Source organism: Scyliorhinus canicula, chromosome 12 (genome assembly GCF_902713615.1).
Source record: "Scyliorhinus canicula chromosome 12, sScyCan1.1, whole genome shotgun sequence".
In the NCBI taxonomy this organism is placed as follows: Eukaryota; Metazoa; Chordata; class Chondrichthyes; order Carcharhiniformes; family Scyliorhinidae; genus Scyliorhinus; species Scyliorhinus canicula.
In genome coordinates, this window is record NC_052157.1 from 627,041 (window position 1) to 653,291 (window position 26,251).

Consider the following 26,251-nt stretch of genomic DNA (forward strand, 5'->3'; position numbering starts at 1 on the left):
TCAAGGGAGTCAGGTGGGGGCTGTGTAAACAGCCAGTAGATGGCAGGGGTGGGGTTATTGGGAGATGTTGCTGGGGGGGGGAAGGGGGGGCAGTTATTCTGCTGACGTGGGAGGGGTCCGAAGTAGGTATTGGAGAGGAGGTCGGGGGTGGAAACTGCCAAGTATGGTGCAGCACATGGGCCGGGGGCGGGCCCAAGCAGGGTTATGATTGACCGGCGTTGGGGGGGCGTGTGCCCCGAAAAAAGGCTGATCGCCTGGGATGTCAGAGGACTAAACGGGCCAGTCAAAAGGGCACGTGTGTTCACGCACTTGCGGGCTCTAAAGGCGAACGTAATTATGCTGCAGGAGACACATTTGGAAGTGTCTGACCAGGTTAGACTAAGGAAGAGCTGGATCAGCCAGGTCTTCCACTCGGGCTTGGACTCTTAAGTCCAGGGGGGTAGCAATTATGATCAATAGCAGGTTCCGTTTGAGGTGGAGGCTGTATTCACAGGCGGCGGGGGGCAGATTCCTTATGGTAAGGGGCAAGCTGGAGGGGAGGAGAGTGGTGCTGGTGAACATATATGCTCCGAACTGGGACGACGCTGACTTTATCAAAAGAGTGCTGGGGAAAATCCAAGACCTAGACTCACGTAGGTTGATTATCGGGGTGGGGGGTGGTGGGGGGGGGGGGGGGGGGGGGGAGACACTTCAATACGGTCCTCGACCCAGGTCTAGACCAGTCATGTCCCAGAACGGGTCAGCTCCCAGCAATGGCAAAGGAGCTGAAAGGGTTCCTGGAGCAAATGGGGGCAGTGGGCCCATGGAGAGCCAGACAGCCCTGAGGAATTGAACAAACGAATGTGCTACAAAATGGGATAGTTGGTTAGGATAATATAGAGGCCGGAACAAAGGAACTGGGCTAAGCATGGTTTAGATGGGGGATGGGTAATTGCTAGGATGAGAATGCTGAGTGAAAGCCCCCCCCCCCCCCAAGGGCTGAAGAATGTGAAGTGAGCCAATCAGGATATATGGCCAGGTTAAGATGTGTATAGGGATAGCCTATGGGAATTTTGCATTCATTACTGTTGCCTTATTTGGTCGTATGTATGTAAAATTTGATGCAACTTGAATGTATCTGTACAGAAATGTTTTGTCCTTTCTGCACTCTGGCTGTGGAAGATCCAGGAGACATGGTTGTGTCCTGCTCTCCCAATAGTGTGACTCACCCCAGCTAGCTGGTTAAAATAAACAATAATTGATACCTGCAAATCCGTCTCAAATTTTATTGAGACCAGACTGACGGCAAAAGAATCAGGATTAACAGCTGACAGGAAGGGGCTACTCGTTCTACTCACATGTTCATAAAGTATACTCTAGGATCGATTTCTTTATCATGAGCAGGGACTGTGTAGGGGAGTTAAAACATACGGAATACTTGGCGAATGCTATCTCGGACCATGCCCCGCACTGGGTGGACCTGCAGGTCGGGGGGGGGGGGAATTACCAACGCCCGCAATGGAGGTTAGACGTAGGATTGCTGTTGGAGGAGGGAATATGTGAGAGACTGCGGAAGTGTATGCAAAATTACCTGCAGGTGAACGATACGGGGAAGGTTTTAGCAGTGACCCTGTGGGAGGCGCTGAAGGCAGTAGTGAGGCGGGAGCTGATCTCAATTCGGGCTCACAGGGATAGGACGGACAGAGCAGAAATGGATAGATTGGTTAAGGAGATCCACCAGATAGACAAGGAGCATGGGGGGGCCCCCGGGGGAGGACCTACTCAGGGAGAGATGGAGACTGCAGGCGGAACTGGGAGTGCTATCCACGAGTAGAGCCGTGGAACAACTTAGGAAGGCGAGGGGAGTGGTGTATGAGCATGGGGAGAAGGCTAGCAGATTGCTGGTGCAACAACTCCGGAGGAGGGAGGCGGCCAGGGAAATAAGTAGGGTGGTGGATGGGAAGGGGACTGTGTATTGGAGGTGATTGGGGACGACCAAACGGGGTTTGTTTAAGGCAGACAGCTGGCACCAACTTGAGAAGATTGCTTAATGTGATTATGATGCCCCCGACGGGCAAGGAGGTGGAGGTAGTGGTGGCAATGGACTCTGAGAAGGCCTTCGACCGGGTGGAGTGGGACTATTTGTGGGAGGTACTCGGACGGTTTGGGTTCGGGGAGGGACTGGTTAATTGGGTCAGGCTACTGTACCAGGCCCCAAAAGCTAGTGTTAGGACGAACAGGACGACGTTAGACTATTTCAGACTACATCGCGGGACCAGACAGGGATGCCCACTCTCCCCGTTGCTGTTTGCGCTGGCCATAGAGCCGTTGGCGATTGCCCTGAGAGCTGCAAAGGGGTGGAAGGGAATGACTGGGGGGGGGGTGGAGCACAAGGTCGCTCTCTATGTGGACGTCCTGCTCCTGTATGTGTCGGACCCACTGTCCGGGATGGACAATATACTGGAAACACAGAACGTTTGGCCGGTTCTCAGGGTACAAATTAAATATGGCCAAGAGTGAGATGTTTGTGGTGCAGGCAAGGGGCCAGGAGAATAGACTAAAGGAGCTGCCATTTAGGCTGGTTGAGGAAAGTTTCCGGTACTTGGGGATACAGGTGGCACGAGACTGGGGCAGGTTGCACAAGTTAAATTTGACTAGAGTGGTGGAGCAAATGAAGAGGGAGTTTCGGGGATGGGATGCACTCCCGCTGTCACTGGCGGGGCGGGTGCAGACTGTAAAATGACAATCCTCCCAAGTTTCCTGTTCATTTTTGAGTGTCTACCAATCTTTATACCGCGGTCCTTCTTCAAAATCATCATGAGCTTTGTCTGGGCGGGAAAATCCCCGCGGGTGAAGAAGGCGATGCTTGAAAGGCGCCGCAGCGAGGGAGGGCTGGCTTTGCCGAGTCTGATTAATTATTACTGGGCGGCCAACATCGCTATGATAAGGAAGTGGATGGTGGGTACGGGGTCTATCTGGGAGTGGGTGGAGGCGGCTTCGTGCGGGGGCACCAGTTTGGCAGCCCTGGTCACGGCTCCCCTACCGCTGTCGCCGGCCAGGTACTCCACCAGCCCGGTAGTGGGGGCGGCCCTGCGGATATGGGGCCAGTGGAGGAGGCATGTGGGGGAGATGGGGGCGTCGGTCTGGGCTCCAATATGTGATAACCATCGATTCGCCCCCGGGAACATGGATGGTGGATTTCGAACATGGCGGTGGGAAGGGTGGGCGATATGTTCCTGGAAGGGAGCTTTGCGAGCTTGAAGGTGTTGGAGGAGAAATTTGGGCTGGGAAATATGGGGAAATGACTTTAGGTACTTACAGATGTGGGACTTTGTCCGCTGACAGGTCCCATCCTTCCCACGCCTCCCGCCAATAGGGATCCAGGACAGAATAGTCTCTAGAGGAGAAGGAGGAGAGGGTAGAGTCTTGGATATTTACACGGTGCTCCTGAAGGGGGAAAGAGTCCCAGACGGAGGAACTGAAACTCAAATGGGAGGAGGAGCTAGGCGGGGAGATGGAGGATGGGCTGTGGGTAGAAGCCCTGAGTAGGGTAAACTCAACCGCAAAATGTGCCAGGCTCGGCCTGATTCAGTTTAAGGCCGTTCACCGGGCCCACATGACGGTGGCTCGGATGAGCAAATTCTTTGGGGTAGAGGGCAAGTGCGCTAGATGCGCGGGAGGACCAGCGAACCACGTACACATGTTTTGGGCATGCCCTAAACTGAGGGGCTACTGGGAGGGATTTGCGGGGGTCATGTCCCAGGTGCTGAAAACAAGGGTGGCGATGAGTCCAGAGGTGGCAATTTTCGGGGTTTCGGAAGACCTGGGAGTCTAGGAGAAGAAAGAGGCCGATGTTCTGGCCTTTGCTTCCCTGAAAGCCCGGCGACGAATACTTCTGACATGGAGGGACTCAAAACCCCTGAAGAGCAAACTATGGCTTTCGGACATGTCGAGTTTTCTGGGTATGGAAGAAAATCAAGTTGGCCTTGAGGGGATCTGAGTTCGCCCGAAGGTGGCAACCATTCATCGGCTTCTTCGTGGGAGAGTGAACGTTAGCAGAGGGGGGGGGGGGGGGTTTAGAGTAGAGTAGGAGGGATAAATAGGCGGGTAGTGTCTGTGGGAGAGGAGCGGGTATGTGCACTGTTATTTGGTTGAAGTGTTGGTTTTCCGTTGATGTTTGTATATTTCTGTAACCTGTAACTGTTTACAATGCCAAAAATACCTCAATAAAATTGTTTGTTAAAAAAATACATATGCACTTCAGGCCACCAGTCCCGCTGTTTTCAGCATCATCTCCCCGTCTGCTTTTCCACAGAGCCATACTGGCCCTATTTCCTAGTAGATCAAGTAACCTAACTTGGGGAATTCATGGCCTAGTCTCCAGGGAGCAATCTCGCGATCTGCAGCCTAGTCTCGGGAGCAGTCTCGGGATCTGCGGCCTAGTCTCCACGGAGCTGTCTCGGGATCTGCAGCCTAGGTTCCGGGGAGCTGTCCCAGGGATTCACGGTCTACTCTCTAGCGAGTTGTCTCGGGGATTCACAGCCTGGTCTCGAGGGAGGTGTCCCGGAGATTCACGGCCTAGTCTCCGGGGAGCAGTCTCTGGATCTGCGGCCTAGTCTCCAGAGAGCAGTTTTGATGATTCGCGGCCTAGGTTCCAGGCAGCAGTCTCGGGGATTCGGGGCATAGTCTCCAGGGAGCATTCCCGGTTTCTGCGGCCGAGTCTCCAGGGAGCAGTCTCGTGGATTCACGGCCTAGTGTCAGGGAGACAGTCTCAGGAATGAGGCCTAGACTCCGGGGAGCAGTCTCGGGATCTGCGGCCTAGTCTCCGGGAAACAGTCTCAGGAATGAGGCCTGGTCTCTAGGGAGCTGTCTCGGGATCTGCGGCCTAGACTCCGTGGAGCAGTCTCGGCATCTGCGGCCTAGTCTCGGGGAGCAGTCTCGTGAATGCAGCCTAGACTCCAGGGAGCAGTCTCGGGGATTCACGGCCTGGCCTCCAAGGAGCAGTCTCGGGATCTCCAGCCTAGACTCCAGGGAGCAGTCTTGGGAATGAGGCCTGGCCTCCAGGGAGCAGTCTCGGGATCTGTGGCCTAGTCTCAGGTAGCAGTCTCGGGAATGAGGCCTGGCCTCCAGGCAGTAGTCTTGGGGGACTCGTGGCCTAGTCTCCGGAGAGCAGTCTCGGGGATTCACGGCCTAGTCTCCGGGAGCAGTCTCGGGGTTTAACGGCCTAGTCTCCGGGGAGCAGTCTTGGGGATTCACGGCCTAGTCTCCGGGGAGCAGTCTCGGGGATTCACGGCCTCGTCTCCCGGGAGCAGTCTCGGGGATTCACGGCCTATTCTCCGGGGAGCAGTCTCGGAATCTGCGGCCTAGTCTCAGGGAGCAGTCTCGGGGTTTCACGGCCTAGTCTCAGGGAGCAGTCTCGGGATCTGCGGCCTAGTCTCAGGGAGCAGTCTCGGGGATTCACGGCCTTGCCTTCGGGGAGCAGTCTCGGGGATTCACGGCCTAGTCTCCGGGGAGCAGTCTCGGGATCTGCAGCCTAGACTCCAGGCAGTTGTCTTGGGGGACTCGGGGCCTAGTCTCCGGGGAGCAGTCTCGGGGATTCACGGCCTGGTCTTCGGGGAGCAGTCTCCGGATCTGCGGCCTAGTCTCAGGGAGCTGTCTCGGGACCTACGGCCTAGACTCCAGGGAGCAGTCTCGGGAATGAGGCCTGGCCTGCAGGGAGCAGTCTCGGGATCTGCGGCCTAGTCTCCGGGGAGCAGTCTCGGGGATTCACGGCCTGGTCTTCGGGGAGCAGTCTCCGGATCTGCGGCCTAGTCTCAGGGAGCAGTCTCGGGATCTGCAGCCTAGTCTCAGGGAGCAGTCTCGGGGTTTTACGGCCTAGTCTCCGGGGAGCAGTCTCGGGGATTCACGGCCTAGTCTCCAGGGAGCAGTCTCGGGGATTCACGGCCTTGCCTTCGGGGAGCAGTCTCGGGGATTCACGGCCTAGTCTCCGGGGAGCAATCTCGGGGATTCACGGCCTAGTCTCAGGGAGCAGTCTCGGGGATTCACGGCCTAGTCTCCGGGAGCAGTCTCGGGGATTCACGGCCTTGCCTTCGGGGAGCAGTCTCGGGGTTCACGGCCTAGTCTCAGGGAGCAGTCTCGGGGTTTCACGGCCTAGTCTCAGGGAGCAGTCTCGGGGTTTCACGGCCTAGTCTCCGGGGAGCAGTCTCGGGATCTGCAGCCTAGACTCCAGGGAGCAGTCTCAGGAATGAGGCCTGGCCTCCAGGGAGCAGTCTCTGGATCTGCGGCCTAGTCTCGGGGAGCAGTCTCGTGAATGCAGCCTAGACTCCAGGGAGCAGTCTCGGGGATTCACGGCCTGGCCTCCAAGGAGCAGTCTCGGGATCTCCAGCCTAGACTCCAGGGAGCAGTCTTGGGAATGAGGCCTGGCCTCCAGGGAGCAGTCTCGGGATCTGTGGCCTAGTCTCAGGTAGCAGTCTCGGGAATGAGGCCTGGCCTCCAGGCAGTAGTCTTGGGGGACTCGTGGCCTAGTCTCCGGAGAGCAGTCTCGGGGATTCACGGCCTAGTCTCCGGGAGCAGTCTCGGGGTTTAACGGCCTAGTCTCCGGGGAGCAGTCTTGGGGATTCACGGCCTAGTCTCCGGGGAGCAGTCTCGGGGATTCACGGCCTCGTCTCCCAGGAGCAGTCTCGGGGATTCACGGCCTATTCTCCGGGGAGCAGTCTCGGGATCTGCGGCCTAGTCTCAGGGAGCAGTCTCGGGGTTTCACGGCCTAGTCTCAGGGAGCAGTCTCGGGATCTGCGGCCTAGTCTCAGGGAGCAGTCTCGGGGATTCACGGCCTTGCCTTCGGGGAGCAGTCTCGGGGATTCACGGCCTAGTCTCCGGGGAGCAGTCTCGGGATCTGCAGCCTAGACTCCAGGCAGTAGTCTTGGGGGACTCGGGGCCTAGTCTCCGGGGAGCAGTCTCGGGGATTCACGGCCTGGTCTTCGGGGAGCAGTCTCCGGATCTGCGGCCTAGTCTCAGGGAGCTGTCTCGGGACCTACGGCCTAGACTCCAGGGAGCAGTCTCGGGAATGAGGCCTGGCCTGCAGGGAGCAGTCTCGGGATCTGCGGCCTAGTCTCCGGGGAGCAGTCTCGGGGATTCACGGCCTGGTCTTCGGGGAGCAGTCTCCGGATCTGCGGCCTAGTCTCAGGGAGCAGTCTCGGGATCTGCAGCCTAGTCTCAGGGAGCAGTCTCGGGGTTTACGGCCTAGTCTCCGGGGAGCAGTCTCGGGGATTCACGGCCTAGTCTCCAGGGAGCAGTCTCGGGGATTCACGGCCTTGCCTTCGGGGAGCAGTCTCGGGGATTCACGGCCTAGTCTCCGGGGAGCAATCTCGGGGATTCACGGCCTAGTCTCAGGGAGCAGTCTCGGGGATTCACGGCCTAGTCTCCGGGAGCAGTCTCGGGGATTCACGGCCTTGCCTTCGGGGAGCAGTCTCGGGGTTCACGGCCTAGTCTCAGGGAGCAGTCTCGGGGTTTCACGGCCTAGTCTCCGGGGAGCAGTCTCGGGATCTGCAGCCTAGACTCCAGGGAGCAGTCTCAGGAATGAGGCCTGGCCTCCAGGGAGCAGTCTCTGGATCTGCGGCCTAGTCTCAGGGAGCAGTCTCGGGATCTGCAGCCTAGACTCCAGGCAGTAGTCTTGGGGGATTCGGGGCCTAGTCTCCGGGGAGCAGTCTCGGGACCTGCGGCCTAGACTCCAGGGAGCAGTCTCGGGAATGAGGCCTGGCCTCCAGGGAGCAGTCTCGGGATCTGTGGCCTAGTCACAGGGAGCAGTCTCGGGAATGAGGCCTGGTCTCCAGGGAGCAGTCTCGGGATCTGCAGCCTAGACTCCAGGCAGTAGTCTTGGGGGATTCGGGGCCTAGTCTCCGGGGAGCAGTCTCGGGGATTCATGGCCTGGTCTTCGGGGAGCAGTCTCCGGATCTGCGGCCTAGTCTCAGGGAGCTGTCTTGGTACAAAGTCTGTATTCACTCTGTCTAAATTATTCTTTCTTTGTTTAGGAGGATTTATCTCCAATAGCCTGGCGGTTATGACTGATGCGGTTCACATGCTGGCTGATGTCCTGGGGATTGCTGCTTCCTTGGTCGCAATTTACCTTTCTGAAAAGCCGCCGAGCTCCCGGTTTACCTTTGGCTGGCATCGCTTTGGTACGTCAGCTGAATCTCCTTCACTGTGAGGGCTTTGCTTTACCATCTTCACTTGCTCGGGGATTTTTGAAAAGGTTTTGATGAGCTAGATTGGTGACAACATTCTGTTTTTTCTCTTTGAAGTATCGATCACAAAGTATATTCTTGTTTATTTTGTTGGTTCCTGTACGGGCAACCTGACATTTAGCCCAACAGACGGTGGGATATTGGTTTCCTGGTGTGTCACAGAATCTCTGAAAGGGAATTCTACCCACTCCCACTCCCCTACCTCATACCGCGCACATTCTGTCTTTGCAGATAGCACTCTAGCTCCCTCTTCGATACCATAAGACCATAAGACATAGGAGTGGAAGTAAGGCCATTCGGCCCATCGAGTCCACTCCGCCATTCAATCATGGCTGATGGGCATTTCAACTCCACCTATACCTCGGTTGAACCTGCCTCCATCACCCTCTCAGGAAGTTTGTCCCACGCCCCTACCACCTTCTGGCATCTCACAGTATTTACAAAGGACAGAAACAAACTACTCCCTGCCCTGAAAGTGCAGCCAAAGAGAGGAGATTTGAAGAATTTTGCCAGCTGGCATAGGGTTATTCAAGGGCAATGTGACTAAAGGAGCATTGGATAGTTGGCCTAGAGGAGCGGGAGTAATGGGACAGAAAGTAATTGACAGTGTGCCCCCCCCCCCGGAGCAGTGTGTGGTGTGACTGGACCAGGGCTGTTTATTGGATAGATGTTCAGAATATATCATCGAACAAAACTGAAAACCTTCGCTTTTGGGTTGTTCCTGTTTTGTGAGTATTTAGAAACTGAGCACAGAGACATCAGAATGAGAAATTGGCAAAGAAGAACATGAGACACAGTAGAATCATGGGATGACCTGGCAGGAACGTGGAGAGACAATATAAAACAAAGGTAACTTTCTAAATGGGGTGCAGGAGCAAAGGGAGCTGGGTGTATCTGTTCAGAGATCATTAAAGGTGGCAGGACAGGTGGAGAGAACAGTTAATAAAGCAGAGAGTATTCTGGGATTTATTAATAGGAGCACAGAGTACAAGAGGAAGGAAGTTATACTGAACTATACAGACACTAATTAGACCTCAGCTGGAATATTGAGTACAGTTCTGGGGGCCACACTACAGGAAGGATGTGGGGTGGCACGGTGGTGCAGTGGTTAGCATTGCTGCCTCGTGGCACTGAGGACTTGGCCGGTTCGATCCTGGCCCTGAGTCACTGTCTGTGGAGTCTGCACATTCTCCCTGTGTCTGCGTGGGATTCCTCCGGGTGCTCCAGTTTCCTCAGGCAGTCCAAAGACTTGCAGTTAGGTGGATTGGCCGCGCTAAATTGCTCCTTAGTGTCCAAAGGGTTGGGTGGTGATACAGGGCTAGAGGGGGGCGAGGTGCTCTTTCGGAAGGTCGGCGCAGACTCGATGGGCCGAATGGCCTCCTGTACTGTAGTGATCTATGTTCCTGTGTGGGTCACTCCCACAACCCAAAGATGTGCAGGGTCTGGATTGGCCACGCTAAATTGCCCCTTGATTGGAAAAGAAATAATTGGGTACTCTAAATTTTAAAAAAAAACCCCCCAAAGCAGTTGACAAACGGCTGCCACCTCCGGGCAAACCCGACCGTCAATCCCCTCGGGGCGAACTTGATCTTCTCAAGCCTGTGAAACCTGCCCATGTCACTAATATCCTCCCAACTGTCCTGGCTTGAGACAATTCACACCTCTTTAACCTGTGATTATCCCTCTCTCCAGTTGCTTCGTCTGGACCTGTAAAGACTTAATTACCTGCAAAGACTCGCATTCAAAGTATCATCTTGCATCTTTGACTTTATATATGTTTCTGGAACCCACCTCTTCATTCATCATCAGTGCTCCGAAAGCTAGTGATTCAAAACAAACGGACTTTAACCTGGTGTAAGACTTCTTACTGTGCTCACCCCAGTCCAACGCCGGCATCTCCACATCACGGATATCACTTTGTGTAATCTATGTTACTCATTTGTGTCTTAGCAAGATGATCTTTAACTCAATGTTGATTAACACTCGTAGGTTGCCAATTAAAGCAAATAATTTATTGAGTAACGTTAACAAATAAACTGTGAGTTTGTTCTCCAACACTTACGCTAGATATTAAATAAAAAAGATTGAATAAGAATTAACTATGATTAACTACACCTGCGCTTTGAGCTTTCTCTCGCGACCTCTGATCACTACACACACGAAGAGGTGGGAACTCGGCTTGAGTCTGTCTTTTATACCCATCTCTAGTGCTGCCATCTAGTGATTACTTAGCTGTCATGTCTATACATTAACCCCTTGTATACATACACATATTCAGATCACTACACCTTCAATACTGTGGACATGACATCAGCAAATCCTTACCAGAATCCCCTGAGCTTCGGACATGATTCATGGGCCTTCCCCCACACCACCCACACCGATCCTGCACCCCTTCAAAGGACCTGGGCCACAGTCTCATCCTGCCTGTGGACCACCTTGAATTGTATCAGGCTGAGCCTGGCATACGACGAGGGCGCGTTACTCAAGGTAGCCTCCCACAATCCCACCTCTAATTCCTTGCCCAAAACTTCCTTCCTATCGGGGTTCCCTCCATTCCATGAGCTGTTTATAAATTTCCGAGACCTTCCCCTCCCCCACTCCTGTTTTTGATACTATCTTGTCCTGTATTCCTGTGCCTATCCTCCTTTAAGGCACCTTTAAAACTGATCTTTTTGATGAAGCATTTGGTCACCTCCCTAAAGTATCTTCCGGTGATTTGAGCCAAATGATGTTTGCCTGCACTCTTGTGAAGTACCTTGGGACCTATGATAAAGATGCAATAGAAACACGTTGCTGCCCTTCTGGATGAGATTGCAGTGAATAAAAGTAAATGGAGAACTCAGGAGGATATTTCAAAGAGAGATAGCATAACTCCCAGGTGGATTAGTGGGGCTGGTTTAGCTCAGTGGGCTGGTCAGCTGGGTCGGGATGCAGAGCGAGGCCAGCAGTGTGGGTTTAATTCCCATACTGACTGAGGGTATTCATGAAGACCCATCCTTCTCAACCTTGCCCCTTGCCTCGGGTGTGGTGACCCTCAGGTTAAACTACCACCAATCAGCTCTCCCCCTCAAAGGAGGGAAAGCAGCCTGTTGTCATCTGGGACTATGGTGACTTGACTTCAGTGGAGACAACTCTCCAATTATTTTCGGAGATGTTTGCTGCAATAATGAGGAGGTTTCAGCATCGTTTGGAAGGTGGGTTACATTGAAAGCAAGTGCTTCCCTCATTCATAATAATCCCAGGGTTTTCTGCATCTTCGTTCAAGTCAAGAATTGAGTTAGTTTTGTAAATAGTTTGTTCTTTCAAATATCTAGCACGGGTGCAATGGGCTGAATGGTTTATTTTGTGTTGTATCATTTTATGACTTTTATTTGGTGCACTCACTCCTGCATTTGTAATGAGACTATTGTCGAGGAACATGCGTGTCTGAAACCTGTCTGAAAATTACTACTTTGGAATAACATTCTGTGATTAGTTGAGTCAGCAGAGAATTGTAATGTGAACTTTGTTCTGCTGGTCAGAGAATAATCACAGTTGGGTTAATCTGTACACTGAGCTTTCAACTCGACAGCACCACACTTATAACCAGAATGGCTGTTGTCTTGTGTATAATCACAGTTCAAAGCTGTGAAAAATAACCTTCAGCTTCCAGCAAATACAATGCAGTGAAATCTTTATTGGAATGTTTTGATAAATTCTCTGTGGGGGGAGAAGGAAGGAGGTGTTACTATCATAGATACAGTTAGAACAGGGGTGGGCAAACTTTTCCGTGCAAGGGCCACATTCAGAAATTCACAATTTTAAAGGGCCGCATAGTATATTAAGTAAAATAATTACTTCACCCGGTTATGATTCTGGGCGCCTCATATAGAACATAGAACAGTACAGCACAGAACAGGCCCTTCGGCCCTCGATGTTGTGCCGAGCAATGATCACCCTACTCAAGTCAACGTATCCACCCTATACCAGTAAGTAACCCAACAGCCCCCCCCCCATTAACCTTTTAAAAAAAATTAAAAAAAACATTTTATTTTATTTTATTTTTTTTATGACTTGATCTTGGTGGGCCGCATAAAGACCTTTAGCAGGCCGTATGCGGCCCGCGGGCCGTAGTTTGCCCACCCCTGAGTTAGAACAACATAGATTGATACTGCAGTTTGTCAAAAGCTGAACTTTGTGGGAGAACTTAGCACTTGTTACTCTGATGTGTATTTTTCAATTGCAATATTATTTTGACAATGTGGATTCATCAGTTTTTCTCAGTTGCAGAATCTCTTGCACAACCCCCACTCCTTCTGCTTTAACATTGAGATCGTACCTTTGGCCAGTGGGTCGGTGCAGACTCGATGGGCCGAATGGCATCCTTCTGCACTATATGTTCGATGTGCTCTATTTAACCTCTGAGTTCCACTATGACGGGTTTCACCACATCCTCCTCCTTAAAACCACTTCCTCCTCCTTCATACCAGTAAGTTTATTGCCCGCCTTCCCCAGCTCCCCGTAGCCTCTTTGGCTCAGTATTGATTTTATCTAATTGTGCTTAAATGAAGCACACTGGGACATTATTTTAATAAGACGTGTGATATATAAATGCAAAATGGTAGGGAGGGGGACCTGTAAAATGTTGGGGCTGGTTTAGCACAGGGCTAAATCGCTGGCTTTTAAAGCAGACCAAGCAGGCCAGCAACATGGTTCGATTCCCGTACCAGCCTCCCCGAACAGGCGCCGGAATGTGGCGACTAGGGTCTTTTCACAGTAACTTCATTGAAGCCTACTCGTGACAATAAGCGATTTTCATTTTTCAAATTTTCAGATGACCAGCCTCCAAAATTCCTGCCCTGGTAACACTTGGGCTAATCCGAGCAGACCGGAGATACAGCCTTACGGGCTATTGTTGCTGAAACTCTGATTTATTTTGAGTTGTTTGCTGGTTATCTGAAATTTGCAGATATTATGGGTAGAGAGTCATTAATGCATTAATGTTGGGTGCACAATTGTTAGCACAGTTGCTTCACAGCTCCAGGGACCCGGGTTTGATTCCTGGCTTGGGTCACTGTCTGTGTGGAGTCTGCACGTTCTCCCCGTTTCTGCGTGGGTTTCCTCCGGGTGCTCCGGTTTCCTCCCACAGTCCAAAGATTTGCAGGTTAGGTGGATTGGCCACGCTAAATTTCCCTTGGTGTCCACAAAAGGTGGGGTTGCTGAGGAACAAAGAAAAGTACAGCACGGGAACAGGCCCTTCGGCCCTCCAAGCCTGCGCCGACCATGCTGCCCGTCTAAACTAAAATCTTCTGCACTTCCGGGGTCCGTATCCCTCTATTCCCATCCTATTCATGTATTTGTCAAGATGTCCCTTAAATGTCACTATCGTCCCTGCTTCCACCACCTCCTCCGGCAGCGAGTTCCAGGCACCCACTACCCTCTGTGTAAAAAAACTTGCCTCGTACATCTCCTCTAAACTTTGCCCCTCGCACCTTAAACCTATGTCCCCTAGTAATTTGCCCCTCTACCCTGGGGAAAAGCCTCTGACTATCCACTCTGTCTATGCCCCTCATAATTTTGTAGACCTCTATCAGGTCGCCCCTCAACCTCCGTCGTTCCAGTGAGAACAAACCGAGTTTATTCAACTGCTCCTCATAGCTAATGCCCTCCATACCAGGCAACATCCTGGTAAGTCTCTTCTGTACCCTCTCTAAAGCCTCCACATCCTTCTGGTAGTGTGGCGACCAGAATTGAACACCATACCCCAAGTGTGGCCTAACCGAGGTTCTATACAGCTGCAACATGACTTGCCAATTTTTATACTCAATATGTCGGCCAATGAAGGCAAGCATGCCGTATGCCTTCTTGACTACCTTCTCACCTGTGTTGCCCCTATCAGTGACCTGTGGACCTGTACACCTAGATCTCTCTGACTGCCAATACTCTTGAGGGTTCTACCATTCACTGTATATTCCCTACCTGCATTAGACCTTCCAATATGCATTACCACATTTGTCCAGATTAAACTCCATCAGCCATCTCTCCGCACAAATCTCCAAACAATCTAAATCCTGCCGTATCTTCTGACAGTCCTCATCGCTATCCGCAATTCCACCAACCTTTGTGCCGTCTACAAACTTGCTAATCAGACCAGTTACATTTTCCTCCAAATCATTTATATATACTACGAACAGCAAAGGTCCCAGCACTGATCCCTGCGGAACACCACTAGTCACAGCCCTCCAATCAGAAAAGCACCCTTCCATTGCTACTCTCTGCCTTCTATGACCTAGCCAGTTGTGTATCCATCTTGCCAGCTCACCCCTGATCCCGTGTGATTTCACCTTTTGTACCAGTCTGCCATGAGGGACCTTGTTAAAGGCCTTACTGAAGTCCATATAGACAACATCCACTGCCCTACCTGCATCAAGCATCTTTGTGACCTCCTCGAAAATCTCTATCAACTTAGTGAGACACGACCTCCCCTTCACAAAACTCTCTCTAATACGTCCATTTGCTTCCAATTGGGAGTAGATCCTGTCTCGAAGAATTCTCTCCAGTAATTTCCCTACCACTGACGTAAGGCTCACCGGCCTGTAGTTCCCTGGATTATCCTTGCTACCCTTTTTTAAAATAAATTTAGTGTACCCAATTAATTTTTTTTTCCAATTAAGGGGCAATTTAGTGTGGCCAATCCACCTACCCTGCACATCTTTTGAGTTGTGGGGGCGAAACCCACGCAAACACGGGGAGAATGTGCAAACTCCACACGGACAGTGACCCAGAGCCGGGTGCTACTCTTCTTAAACAAAGGAACAACATTGGCTATTCTCAGTCCTCCGGGACATCACCTGTAGAAAGTGACGATCCAAAGATTTCTGTCAAGGCCTCAGCAAATTCCTCTCTAGCCTCGTTTAGTATTCTGGAGTAGATCCTATAAGGTCCTAGGGACTTATCTACCGTAATATTTTTCAAGACGCCCAACACCTCATCTTTTTGGATCTCCATGTGATCTCCATATGACCCAGGCTATCTACACACCCTTCTCCAGACTCAACATCCACCAATTCCTTCTCTTTGGTGAATACTGATGCAAAGTATTCATTTTGTAACTCGCCCATTTCCTCTGGCTCCACACATAGATTCCCTCCCCTGTCCTTCAGTGGGCCAACCCTTTCCCTGGCTACCCTCGTGCTTTTTACGTACGTGTAAAAAGCCTTAGGATTTTCCTTAACTATATTTGCCAATGACTTTTCGTGACCTCTTTTAGCCCTCCTGACTCCTTGCTTAAGTTCCTTCCTACTTTCCTTATATTCCACACAGGCTTCGTCTGTTCCCAGCCTTCTAGCCCTGACAAATGCCTCCTTTTTCTTTTTGACGAGGCCTACAATATCTCTCGTTATCCAAGGATTCCGAAATCTGCCATATTTATCCTCCTTCCGCACAGGAACATGCCGGTCCTGAATTCCTATCAACTGCCATTTGAAAGCCTCCCACATGTCAGATGTTGATTTGCCCTCAAACATCCACCCCCAATCTAGGTTCTTCCGTTCCCGCCTAATATTGTTATAATTAGCCTTCCCTCAATTTAGCACATTCACCCTAGGACCACTCTTATCCTTGTCCACCAGCATCTTAAAACTTAGTGAATTGTGGTCACTGTTCCCGAAATGCTCCCCTACTAAAACTTCTACCACCTGGCTGGGCTCATTCCCCAATACCAGGTCCAGTACAGCCCCTTCCCGAGTTGGACTATCTACATATTCAGCCCTGGATGCTGCTTACAAACTGTGCCCCGTCTAAGCCCCTAGCACTAAGTGAGTCCCAGTCAATATTGGGGAAGTTGAAGTCTCCCATCACAACAACCCTGTTGTTTTTACTCCTTTCCAGAATCTGTCTACCTATCGGCTCCTCTATCTCCTGCTGGCTGTTGGGAGGCCTGTAGTAAACCCCCAACATTGTGACTGCACCCTTCTTATTCCTGATCCCTACCCATATAGCCTCGCTGCCCTCTGAGGTGTCCACCCGCAGTACAGCTGTGATATTCTCCCTAACCAGTAGCGCAACTCCGCCACCCCTTTTACATCCCCCTCTATCCTGCCTGAAACATCTAAGTCCTGGAACGTTTAGCTGCCAATCCTGTCCTTCCCTCAACCAGGTCTCTGTAATGGCAACAACATCATAGTTCCAAGTACTAATCCAAGCTCTAAGTTCATCTGCCTTTCCCGTAATACTTCTTGCATTAAAACATATGCACTTCAGGCCACCAGACCCACTGTGTTCAGCAACATCTCCCTGTCTGCTCTGCCTCAGAGCCATACTGTCCCTATTCCCTAGTTCTCCCTCAATGTTTTCACCTTCTGACCTATTGCTCCGGTACCCACCCCCCTGCCATACTAGTTTAAACCCTCCCGTGTGACACTAGCAAACCTCGCGGCCAGGATATTTATGCCTCTCCAGTTTAGATCCAACCTGTCCTTCTTGTATAGTCACATCTGCCCCGGAAGAGCTCCCAGTGATCCAGATAACTGAAACCCACCCTCCTACACCAGCTGTTTAGCCACGTGTTTAGCTGCTATATCTTCCTATTCCTAGCCTCACTGGCACGTGGCACAGGGAGTAATCCCGAGATTACGGGGATGGGGTGGAGGTGTGGACTTGGATAGGGTGCTTTCCAAGGGCCGGTACAGACTCGATGGGCTGAATGGCTTCCTTCTGTGCTGTAAATTCTATGAATCATGCCCACATGTTCTGGGAATGTGAGGGGTTGGGGAGCTACTGGGAGGCAGTTTTCGGACCCTATCGAGGGTTGTAGGGATTGAGGTGAAGTCGGACCCCATGGTGGTAATCTTTGGGGTATGGGAGGCCCGGAACTGTCAAAGGGGAAGGGGGCTGATTTCATGGCCTGTGCCTCTCTGATTGCCCGGCGACATTCTGTCATTTGGAGGGGCTGTTTAGCACAGGGCTAATTCGCTGGCTTATAAAGCAGACCAAGGCAGACCAGCAGCACGGTTTGATTCCCGTACCAGCCTCCCCGAATAGGCGCCGGAATGTGGCGACTAGGGTCTTTTCACAGTAACTTCATTGAAGCCTACTCGTGACAATAAGCAATTTTCATTTTCATTTCATTTCACTGGGGGATGTGTCGCGGTGTGGGGGGGGGGGGGATGGATTAGAAGGGGAAAACTACAAACTGTACACTTGTTTTGATTGAGTTCAGAATTAATATTTTTGCTTGTGTTTGGAATAAATCGTTTTTTAAAATAAATCTATGTTACCCATTCATTTAGGCTTATTGTAATTTAATATTTCCATTTGAACTGGCACAGTTTCACCTATCTTTGTCTAAACTGTTGTCAATTGGATATGTAGCTTTCTATTCCATCACCTAAATCCGACACATTAGCACATTATGAAAATGGGAGTCCTGACCCTTAGCCCTCCAGTTTTAATAAAATTCATTTACGGGATGTGGGTGTTGCCTGCTAGGCCGGCATTTATTGCCCATCCCTAGTTGCCCTTCAGAAAGTGGTAGTGAGCTGCCTTCTCGAACCCACTATGGTCCCTGAGGTGTAGGTACACACACTGTGCTGTTAGGGAGGGAGTTCCAGGATTGCCCTTGACCCTTTCTGAGACACTTAACATTGCTGTGGGTCTGGAGTCACATGTAGACCAGACCGGGTAAGGGTGGCAGATTTCCTTCCCTAAAGGACAGTAGTGACCCAGATGGGTTTTTACAACAATCGACAATGATTTCATGGTCATCATTAGACTTTTGATTGAAGATTTTTATTGAGTTTAAATTTCACCATTTGCAGTGGCAGAATTTGAATCCGGGTTCCCTGGATTCCGGCTCCAGTGACAACATTGGGCCCTAAATTATGATGCTGTCTATTGGTGCTGATATCTGTCTTCTATTTGATTCTAATGTTGACATTGTTGTGATTTGAGTACAGTTTCCTTAATTTTGTGGTATTAATGTGGTTCCTTTGCTGTGTGTTGTCCAGAGGTTCTGGCTGCTGTGCTGAGTGTGATGCTGATTTATGCTGTGACGATTGGGCTTGTCTATGAAGCTGTTCAGAGGACCATCCACCAGGACTTTGAGATCCAAGCAGATGTAATGATCATTATTGCAGCAATTGGAGTTGCTGTTAACCTCCTGTAAGTGTACCCACATTGGGCTAGATTCTGCACAGCTCTGCGCTGAAATTGCATTCGACGCAGGGGACGGAGAGTCCAACTTCACACCGAAATTGGGCTGGGTGCCAGTCCGGCGATTCTCCAGGACCCGAGAATCGGCGTAATCGCGGTGTACGCCACGCGGCTGGCTGCCCATTGATAGGCCCACCCAGCGATCCTTCGCTCCCAACCGGCCGAGTTCCCGACGGTGTGGAACTAACCACCTATTGCCGGTCGGGATGCTGACGTGGCGGCTGCAGACTCAGTCCACGGCTGCCCCCGGGAGGGGGGGGCTTATAGGCAGACCGGGGTTGAGAGGTTGAGATCCACACGGTCCGATCCTCAGGCGTGCAGCCGATTTGGGGGGGGGGGCTCCAATTTTTATGTCTGCTCCGCAGTCCGAGTCCGGCCAGAGACTGCCGCCGTGCGCATGCGCAGGCTCAAAGCTGGAAATGTGGGGGCCCGTATCCGCAGCTAAAGCTGCGTGAATTACTCCCCATTGTTCCATTGGAGGCGGTTCAGAGAAGGTTCACTAGGATGATCCCCGTATGGAGGGGTTGTCTAACGAAGAAAGGTTCAACAGGTTGGGACTCTACTCATTGGAATTTAGAAGAATGAAGTGTAATCTCATTGAAACACCTGCATTCTTAAGGGGCTTGACAACAGGGTAAATACTGAGAGGATATTTCCCATCTTGAGAGAGTCTGGGACCAGAGGGCAGAGTCTCAGAATAAAGGCGGGGGGGGCAATTTCAGACTGAGATGAGATGGGGTTTCTTCTGAGTCTGTGGGACCCCTTGTCACAGAGAGTCTGTGGGACCCCTTGTCACAGAGAGTCTGTGGGACCCCTTGTCACAGAGAGTTTGTGGAACCCCTTGTCACAGAGAGTCTGTGGGACCCCTTGTCACAGAGTCTGTGGGACCCCTTGTCACAGAGAGTCTGTGGGACCCCTTGTCACAGAGAGTCTGTGGGACCCCTTGTCACAGAGAGTCTGTGGGACCCCTTGTCACAGAGAGTCTGTGGGACCCCTTGTCACAGAGAGTCTGTGGAACCCCTTGTCACAGAGTCTGTGGGACCCCTCGTCACAGAGAGCTGTGGGACCCCTTGTCACAGAGAGTCTGTGGGACCCCTTGTCACAGAGAGTCTGTGGAGCAGAATATTGTGTATATACGGCTGAGAGACAGACTCTTGATCAGTAAGGGAATAAAGGGTTACGGGGAAAAAGCAGGAAAGTGGACGTGAGGAATGTCGGATCAGACCTGGTCCTATTGAATGGCGGAGCAGCCTCGAGGGGCCGAATGGCCTCCTCCTGTTCCTGTTTCTTATGGACTTATGACTCTTATTATCTATTTGATGAATTACTTCCCTTTCATTTACAGGATAATTGAGGCACTTTTTTCTAATACAATTACCTGTTGTCAGTCACTGTTTTTTTTAAGAAGTATTTATAATAGTTTAACAATATCAAATTGGGTTCTTTTCTGCCCACATGTGAGCACACTAAATCCTACACACTAAAAATCCAACAACCGGGCAACTCTCTGGCAGCTCCACACGGGACCGACAGAAACGATGCCTCTGTTACAGCAACATCTCGGACTGTGCGTGCTGGGGGGGGGGGGGAGATCGCTGTGTGCTGGGGGGGGGGGGGGGGGGGTCGCTGTGTGCTGGGGGGGGGGGGTCGCTGCTTCTGGGGGGTAGATTCTACCTGTTGCAACTGTTCAGAACAATGATGGGGTTTGAGCCCAAACACTGTGACAATATCGGATTGTGTGCTGTGTCTAAAGTGTTTCACTATTTCTGTTTTTAATTGCAATTGCACAGAATGGGATTCCTGCTGAATCAGTCCAGTCACTCGCATTCGCACAGTCACTGCCAGTCAGGACAGACTGCAAGAGGAACTCGGGGGAAGAGTAAACAGGGTGATAACCCGGGCAGTCTGGCTGTCAGAGCTGCTTTCATCCATGCTCTGGGGGATCTGTTCCAGAGCGTCGGTGTCCTTGTAGCTGCTTATATCATTCGTTTTAAAGTATGTGTGGCCTTTTGAACTATAAAATAGAAAATCATGCATTCCTCCCGTGTCTTTGACTCAGGGTGCCCCAAATCATTTTACAGTAAATTAAACATTTTTGAGGAGCAGCACAGTGTAATGTAAGAAACGCATCACAGGGCCAAGAAGGCAGGATTCTCCGGGTCCCCAACCGCGTGTGTCCCGGCTCCCGGTCCGCGCCGCTCCCGGTCCGCGCCGCCCCCGGTCCGCACCGCTGCCCCCCCCCCCCCCCCCTCCGTGCCGCCGCCCCCCCCCCTCCGTGCCGCCGCCCCCCCCTCCGTGCTGCCGTCCCCACCTTCCGAGCCCCCCGCTCCGTGCCGCCGCCCCCCCTCCGTGCTGCCGTCCCCACCTTCCGAGCCCCCCCCTCCGTGCTGCCGTCCCCACCTTCCGAGCCCCCCCTCCGTGCCGCCGCCCCCCCTCCGTGCTGCCGTCCCCACCTTCCGAGCCCCCCCCCCCGTGCCGCCCCCTCCGTGCCGCCAGCCCCCCCCCTCCGTGCCGCCGCCCCCCCTCCGTGCTGCCGTCCCCACCTTCCGAGCCCCCCCCCTCCGTGCCGCCCCCTCCGTGCCGCCAGCCCCCCCCCCGTGCCGTCAGCCCCTCCCCCTCCGTGCCGCCAGCCCCCCCTTCCGAGCCCCCCCCCCCGTGCCGCCGCCCCCCCCCTCCGTGCCCCCCCCCTCCGTGCCGCCCCCCTCCGTGCCGCCCCCCTCAGTGCCGCCCCCTCCATGCCGCCCCCTCCGTGCCCCCCCCTCCGTGCCGCCAGCCCCTCCCCCTCCGTGCCACCAGCCCCCCCTTCCGAGCTCCCCCTCCGTGCCGCCGCCCCCCCCTCCGTGCCGCCCCCCTCCGTGCCGCCGCCCCCCCCTTCCGAGCCCCCCCCCCCCCCCCCCTCCCCGTGCCGCCCCCCCTCCGCCCCATTACCAGGACACCCATGGGCGGATTATGCTGCCAATGGCAGAGAATTCTGGCTAAAATCTTTCCTAAGATACATAATCCTGCCAACTGTATTGTCCCAATGGTAACCACATTATAAAATTATTCTTACTTTGAACTGAATTGATTCCACAGAGAGGTGACAGAAATACCTCGAGGGAGAGACAGAAATACCTCGAGGGAGAGACAGAAATTGACTTTTCCTCAGTTTGGGAATGGGAACACTCTGATGTGGGTTTTTACTCCACATTCAACATACTGATTGTAGCTGGGAGTGTCCAACACTGACTCCGAGTGGAGATATTACAGACTCTCAGAACACCATTCAGCCCATCGTGTTCATGTTAGCTCATAGTCTGCACATGAACAAACCATTTCCATCACATTTACCTGCCCTCTTCCCAGAATCTCCACTGCACCCCATCCAATGCCAGTACATCCTTTCTCAAGTAAGGAGACCAAAACTGTACACAGTACTCCAGGTGTGGCCTCACCAGCACCCTATACAGCTGCAACATAACCTCCCTGCTTTAAACTCCATCCCTCCAGCAATGAAGGACAAAATTCCATTTGTCTTCTTAATTACCTGCTGCACCTGCAAACCAACATTTTTGCGATTCATGCACAAGGACACCCAGGTCCCTCCGCACAGCAGCATGTTGCAATTTTTTACCATTTAAATAATAGTCCATTTTGCTGTTATTCCTACCAAAATGGATGACCTCACATTTACCAACATTGAACTCCCATCTGCTTAAACTATCCAAATCCCTCTGCAGACTTTGTGTCCTCTGCACACTTGGCTCTACCACTCATCTTAGTGTCGGCTGCAAACTTTGACACATTATACTCGGTCCCCAACTCCAGATCATCTCTGTAAATTGTAAACAATTGCGGATCCCTGAGGCACACCACTAGCTACTGATTGCCAACCAGAAAAACACCCATTTATCCCCACTCTTTGCTTTCTGTTAGTGAACTAATCCTCTATCCATGCTAATACATCACCCGTAACACAGTGCACCTTTATCTTATGCAGCAGCCTTTTGTGCAGCATCTTGTCAAATGCCTTCTGGAAATCCGGATACACCACATCCACCAGTTCCCCATTGTCCACAGTGCTCATAATGTCCTCACAGAATTCCAGTAAATTAGTTAACATGACCTGTTTTCATGAACCCATTGCTGCGGCCTGCCCAATGGGATTGATTTCCATCCAGAGGTGTGTAGCGTGTGTGGGCGGGTGGGTGGCTTTGTGTGGGTGGGGGGGAGTGGGGTGAAATTAATGGGGTGAATGTGTGGGTGGGTGGGTGTGGGCGAGGTGGTTGGGAGGGTGTGTATGTTTGGCGGGGGTAGATGTATGTGTGTGGGGGGTGGTTTTATGTTTTTGGGGGGTTGTGGGGGGGTTGGGTTGGGGATTTGTGTGGGGGGCGGTTGTATTTTTGTGGGGGTGGGTATAGGTGTGTGGTTTGTGGGGTGGGTTGGGGGCTTGTGGGTGGGGATGAGTGTGGGTGGGGGGATTTGTGTTTTGTGAATCATGTGGACTATTCCGTTTCTGATAAATGTTGAGTTTGCTGTCATTCCTACATTTTGATTGTTCTTCCCTTCCAGCCGGATTACAAGATTGCTGACCCAATCTGCACCTACATCTTCTCCTTCCTGGTGTTGTGCACAACTTTCCAAATCCTGAGGGACACGAGTATAATCTTCCTGGAAGGTCTGAGATATATTGTTAAATTTCTCATTCTCGAAATCCCTTGACACTGCCAGAGAGTGGTGGAGGCAGATTCCATCATCGCTTTGTGTTGCCTGGGTTTCTGTATTGACATGCCTTGAAGATTAACTCCTGACATAACAGCCTGTCTCTGAAATGTGGCCTGTTTGTTTGCAGTGTCTATGTCTGTCAAGCTTTGTGGTGTTGTATTTAATTAATGTCCATTGGAAGGGATTCTGATCCTTGTCTTCAGCGATCTACCTATTGCAGGTGTGGTGTGTCCATGACTGTATTGGTAGGAGTGACAATCACACAGTCTTTGTGGCGACAGATTTCTGTCTTCACATTGAGGATACTCTGCATTGTATTGTGTGCTCCACCGTGCTAAATGGGATGGATTCAGAACCGATCTTGCAACTTGACTGGCATTCATGAGGCGCTGTGGGTCATCAGCAGCAGCAGCAGAATTGTATTCAACCACAATCATGGCCCGGCATCTCCCCCACTATACCATTACCACCAAGCCAGGGGATCAACCCTGGTTCAATGAAGAGTACAGGAGAGAATGCCAGGAGCAACATCAGGCATACACATCGCTACTTGTGTGTCAAACGTTGGAGGTAGCAAGTAATAGACCAAGCTAAGCGAGTCCACAATTAATGGATCAGATCGAAGCTCAGTCGTGAATGGTAATTGGATGAGGATGTTCCACAAATATCCCCATCGTCAATGCTGAGGGAGCCGAGCACATCACTGCAAAGTAACTGCAAGTCTTCAGCCAGAAGTGACGAGTGGATGATCCATCTCTTCCTCCTCTGGAGGTCCCCAGCAGATCATCATAGAATTTACAGTGCAGAGGGAGGCCATTCGGCCCATCGAATCTGCACCAGCCCTTGGAAAGAGCACCTTACCTAAGCCCACACCTATTCCCCGTAACCCCACTGTTTTGTTACCTGTACGGTAGGTAACATGTGCTACTCAAACCTTGCAGCGCTCCGAAAGCTGGTGTTTGAAACAAACCTGTTGGACTTTAACCTGGTGTTGTAAGACTTCTTACTGTGCTCGCCCCAGTCCAACGCCGGCATCTCCACATCATCACTCAAACCTTGGTTAGCGATGAGGTCTTCTGAATCACGATGAAGAAGACTCAACTCATCCAGTAGTAACAAACAGTTTATTGAGTAACTATAATATAATTGCATGAGTTCTTTACTTTAACTTTGATACTAGTGATAAGGTTAACAATTCTTTTTTTAAATAAATTTAGAGTACCCAATTATTTTTTTTCCAATTAAGGGGAATTTAGCGTGGCCAGTCCACCTACCCTGCACATCTTTGGGATGTGGGGGTGAAACCCACGCAGACACGGGGAGAATGTGCAAACTCCACACGGACAGTGACCCAGGGCCGGGATTCGAACCTGGGACCTCAGCGCCGTAGGCAGCAATGCTAACCACTGTGCCACCGTGCTGCCCAAGGTTAACAGTTCTAACTACAGTAACTATACGTAACTCCACTGAGGCTCTGAGAGCCTCAAGGGATGGTCCGCGGGGGGGTGGGGGGGGGGGGGGGGGGGTGGAGGGGGGTGGAGCACAGAGTCTTGCTCTATGCGGACGACCTGCTTCTATATGATCAGACCCAATGGAGGGGATGGAAGAAATCATGAGGATTCTAGGGAATTTTGGCCAGTCAACAAAGTGATCTCTGGCTTTGTTTGGGCGGGCAAGACCCTGCGGGTAAGGAATGTATTGCTTGAGCGGAGTCGGGGAGAGGGCGGGCTGGCGCTGCCAAATTTTAGTAACTATTACTTGGTGGTGAATATAGCCATGATCAGGAAGTGGTGGTGGGGGAGGGGTCTGCATGGAGCGTATGGAGGCGGCTTCGTGCAAGGGCACCAGTCTGGTGGCGTTGGTACTGCGCCACTGCCGTTCCTGTCGGCACGGTACTCCACCAGCCCCGTGGTGATGGCAGCCCTGAGAGTCTGGGGGCAATGGAGGCGGCATGTGGGAGCAGATGGAGCATCGGTCTGGTCTCCATCTGTAATAATCACCGGATTGCCCCGGGAAGTATGGATGGGGGGTTCCGGATATGGCGGAGAGCGGATTGAGAGGATGGAGGATATGTTTATAGAGAGCTTTCCGAGTATGAGGGCGCTGGAGGAGAAGTTTGGGTTGGCGAGGGAAACAAATTCAGGTATCTGCAGGTGCGGACTTCCTACGTAAACAGGTGCCAACCTTCCCGCTCCTACCGCTAAGGGGGATTCATGACAGGGTATTTCCAGAGGTGGGTCGGAGAAGGAGCGTCTCGGACATTTATAAGGACTTATGGGGTTGGAGGAGACGCAGACCGAGGAGCTGAAGCGCAAGTGGAGGAGGAGTTGGGAGGAGAGATAGAGGATGGTCTATGGCGGACACGTTGAGTAGAGCAACGCGTCCAGAACATGTGCCAGCTCAGCCTGACAGTTTAAGGTTGTTCACCAGCTGGCATGACAGTGGCCTGGATGGGCAGATTCGTTAGGGTGGAAGACAGTGTGCGGGAGGACCAGCAAACCATGTCGACATGTTCTGGGCATGTCCGAAGCTTAGGGGATTTTGGCAGGGTTTGCAGATGTCAGGCCACGGTGTTAATAACAAGGGTGCGCTGAGTCCAGAGGTGGCGATTTTCGGGGTTGTTGGAAGACCCGGGAATCCAGGAGGGGAAAGAGGCAGATGTTCTGGCCTTTGCTTCCCTGGTAGCCCGGAGACGGATACTATTAGCTTGGAGGGACTCAAGCCCCCGAAGTCGGAGACCTGGCTATCGGACATGGCTAGCTTTCTCTGTCTGGAGAAAATCAAGTTCGCCCTGAAGGGTCATGTTAGGTTCACCCGAGGTGGCAGCCGTTCGTCACTTCTTCGCGGGAAATTAATCGTCAGCAGGAAGGGGGGGGGGGGTTTAGTTTAGCTTAGAGTAGGGATTAATAAAGGTGGGACCTGTAAGGGAGGGAGACGGCGTTTGCACTCTGTTTATAGATTCAGTACATCGTTTATTTTGCTGTTGTTACATACCAAAAATACTGCAACAAAATGTTTATTAAAAGAAACCAAATGGACATATCTGAATAGTTTTAAGCTACTTTTAACCATTTCTATAAGGACAGCACTAGCACATGGTTAGCATTGTGGCTTCACAGGGCCAGGGTCCCAGG

At 51.9% G+C, this 26,251-nt stretch overlaps 1 protein-coding gene across 1 annotated transcript in view; it reads left to right on the plus strand.

Moving 5' to 3' along the window:
- Positions 1-23,954, plus strand: part of slc30a4 (solute carrier family 30 member 4) — a 37,327-nt gene extending 13,373 nt beyond the window's left edge. The window contains exons 3-6 of the mRNA XM_038813844.1: positions 8,007-8,153; positions 18,209-18,362; positions 20,204-20,408; positions 22,965-23,954. Of these exons, the coding sequence (XP_038669772.1) occupies positions 8,007-8,153; positions 18,209-18,362; positions 20,204-20,408; positions 22,965-23,114 (656 nt within the window). The 3' untranslated portion in view covers positions 23,115-23,954. The remainder of the gene's footprint in view (positions 1-8,006; positions 8,154-18,208; positions 18,363-20,203; positions 20,409-22,964) is intronic.
- Positions 23,955-26,251: the final 2,297 nt, after the last annotated feature.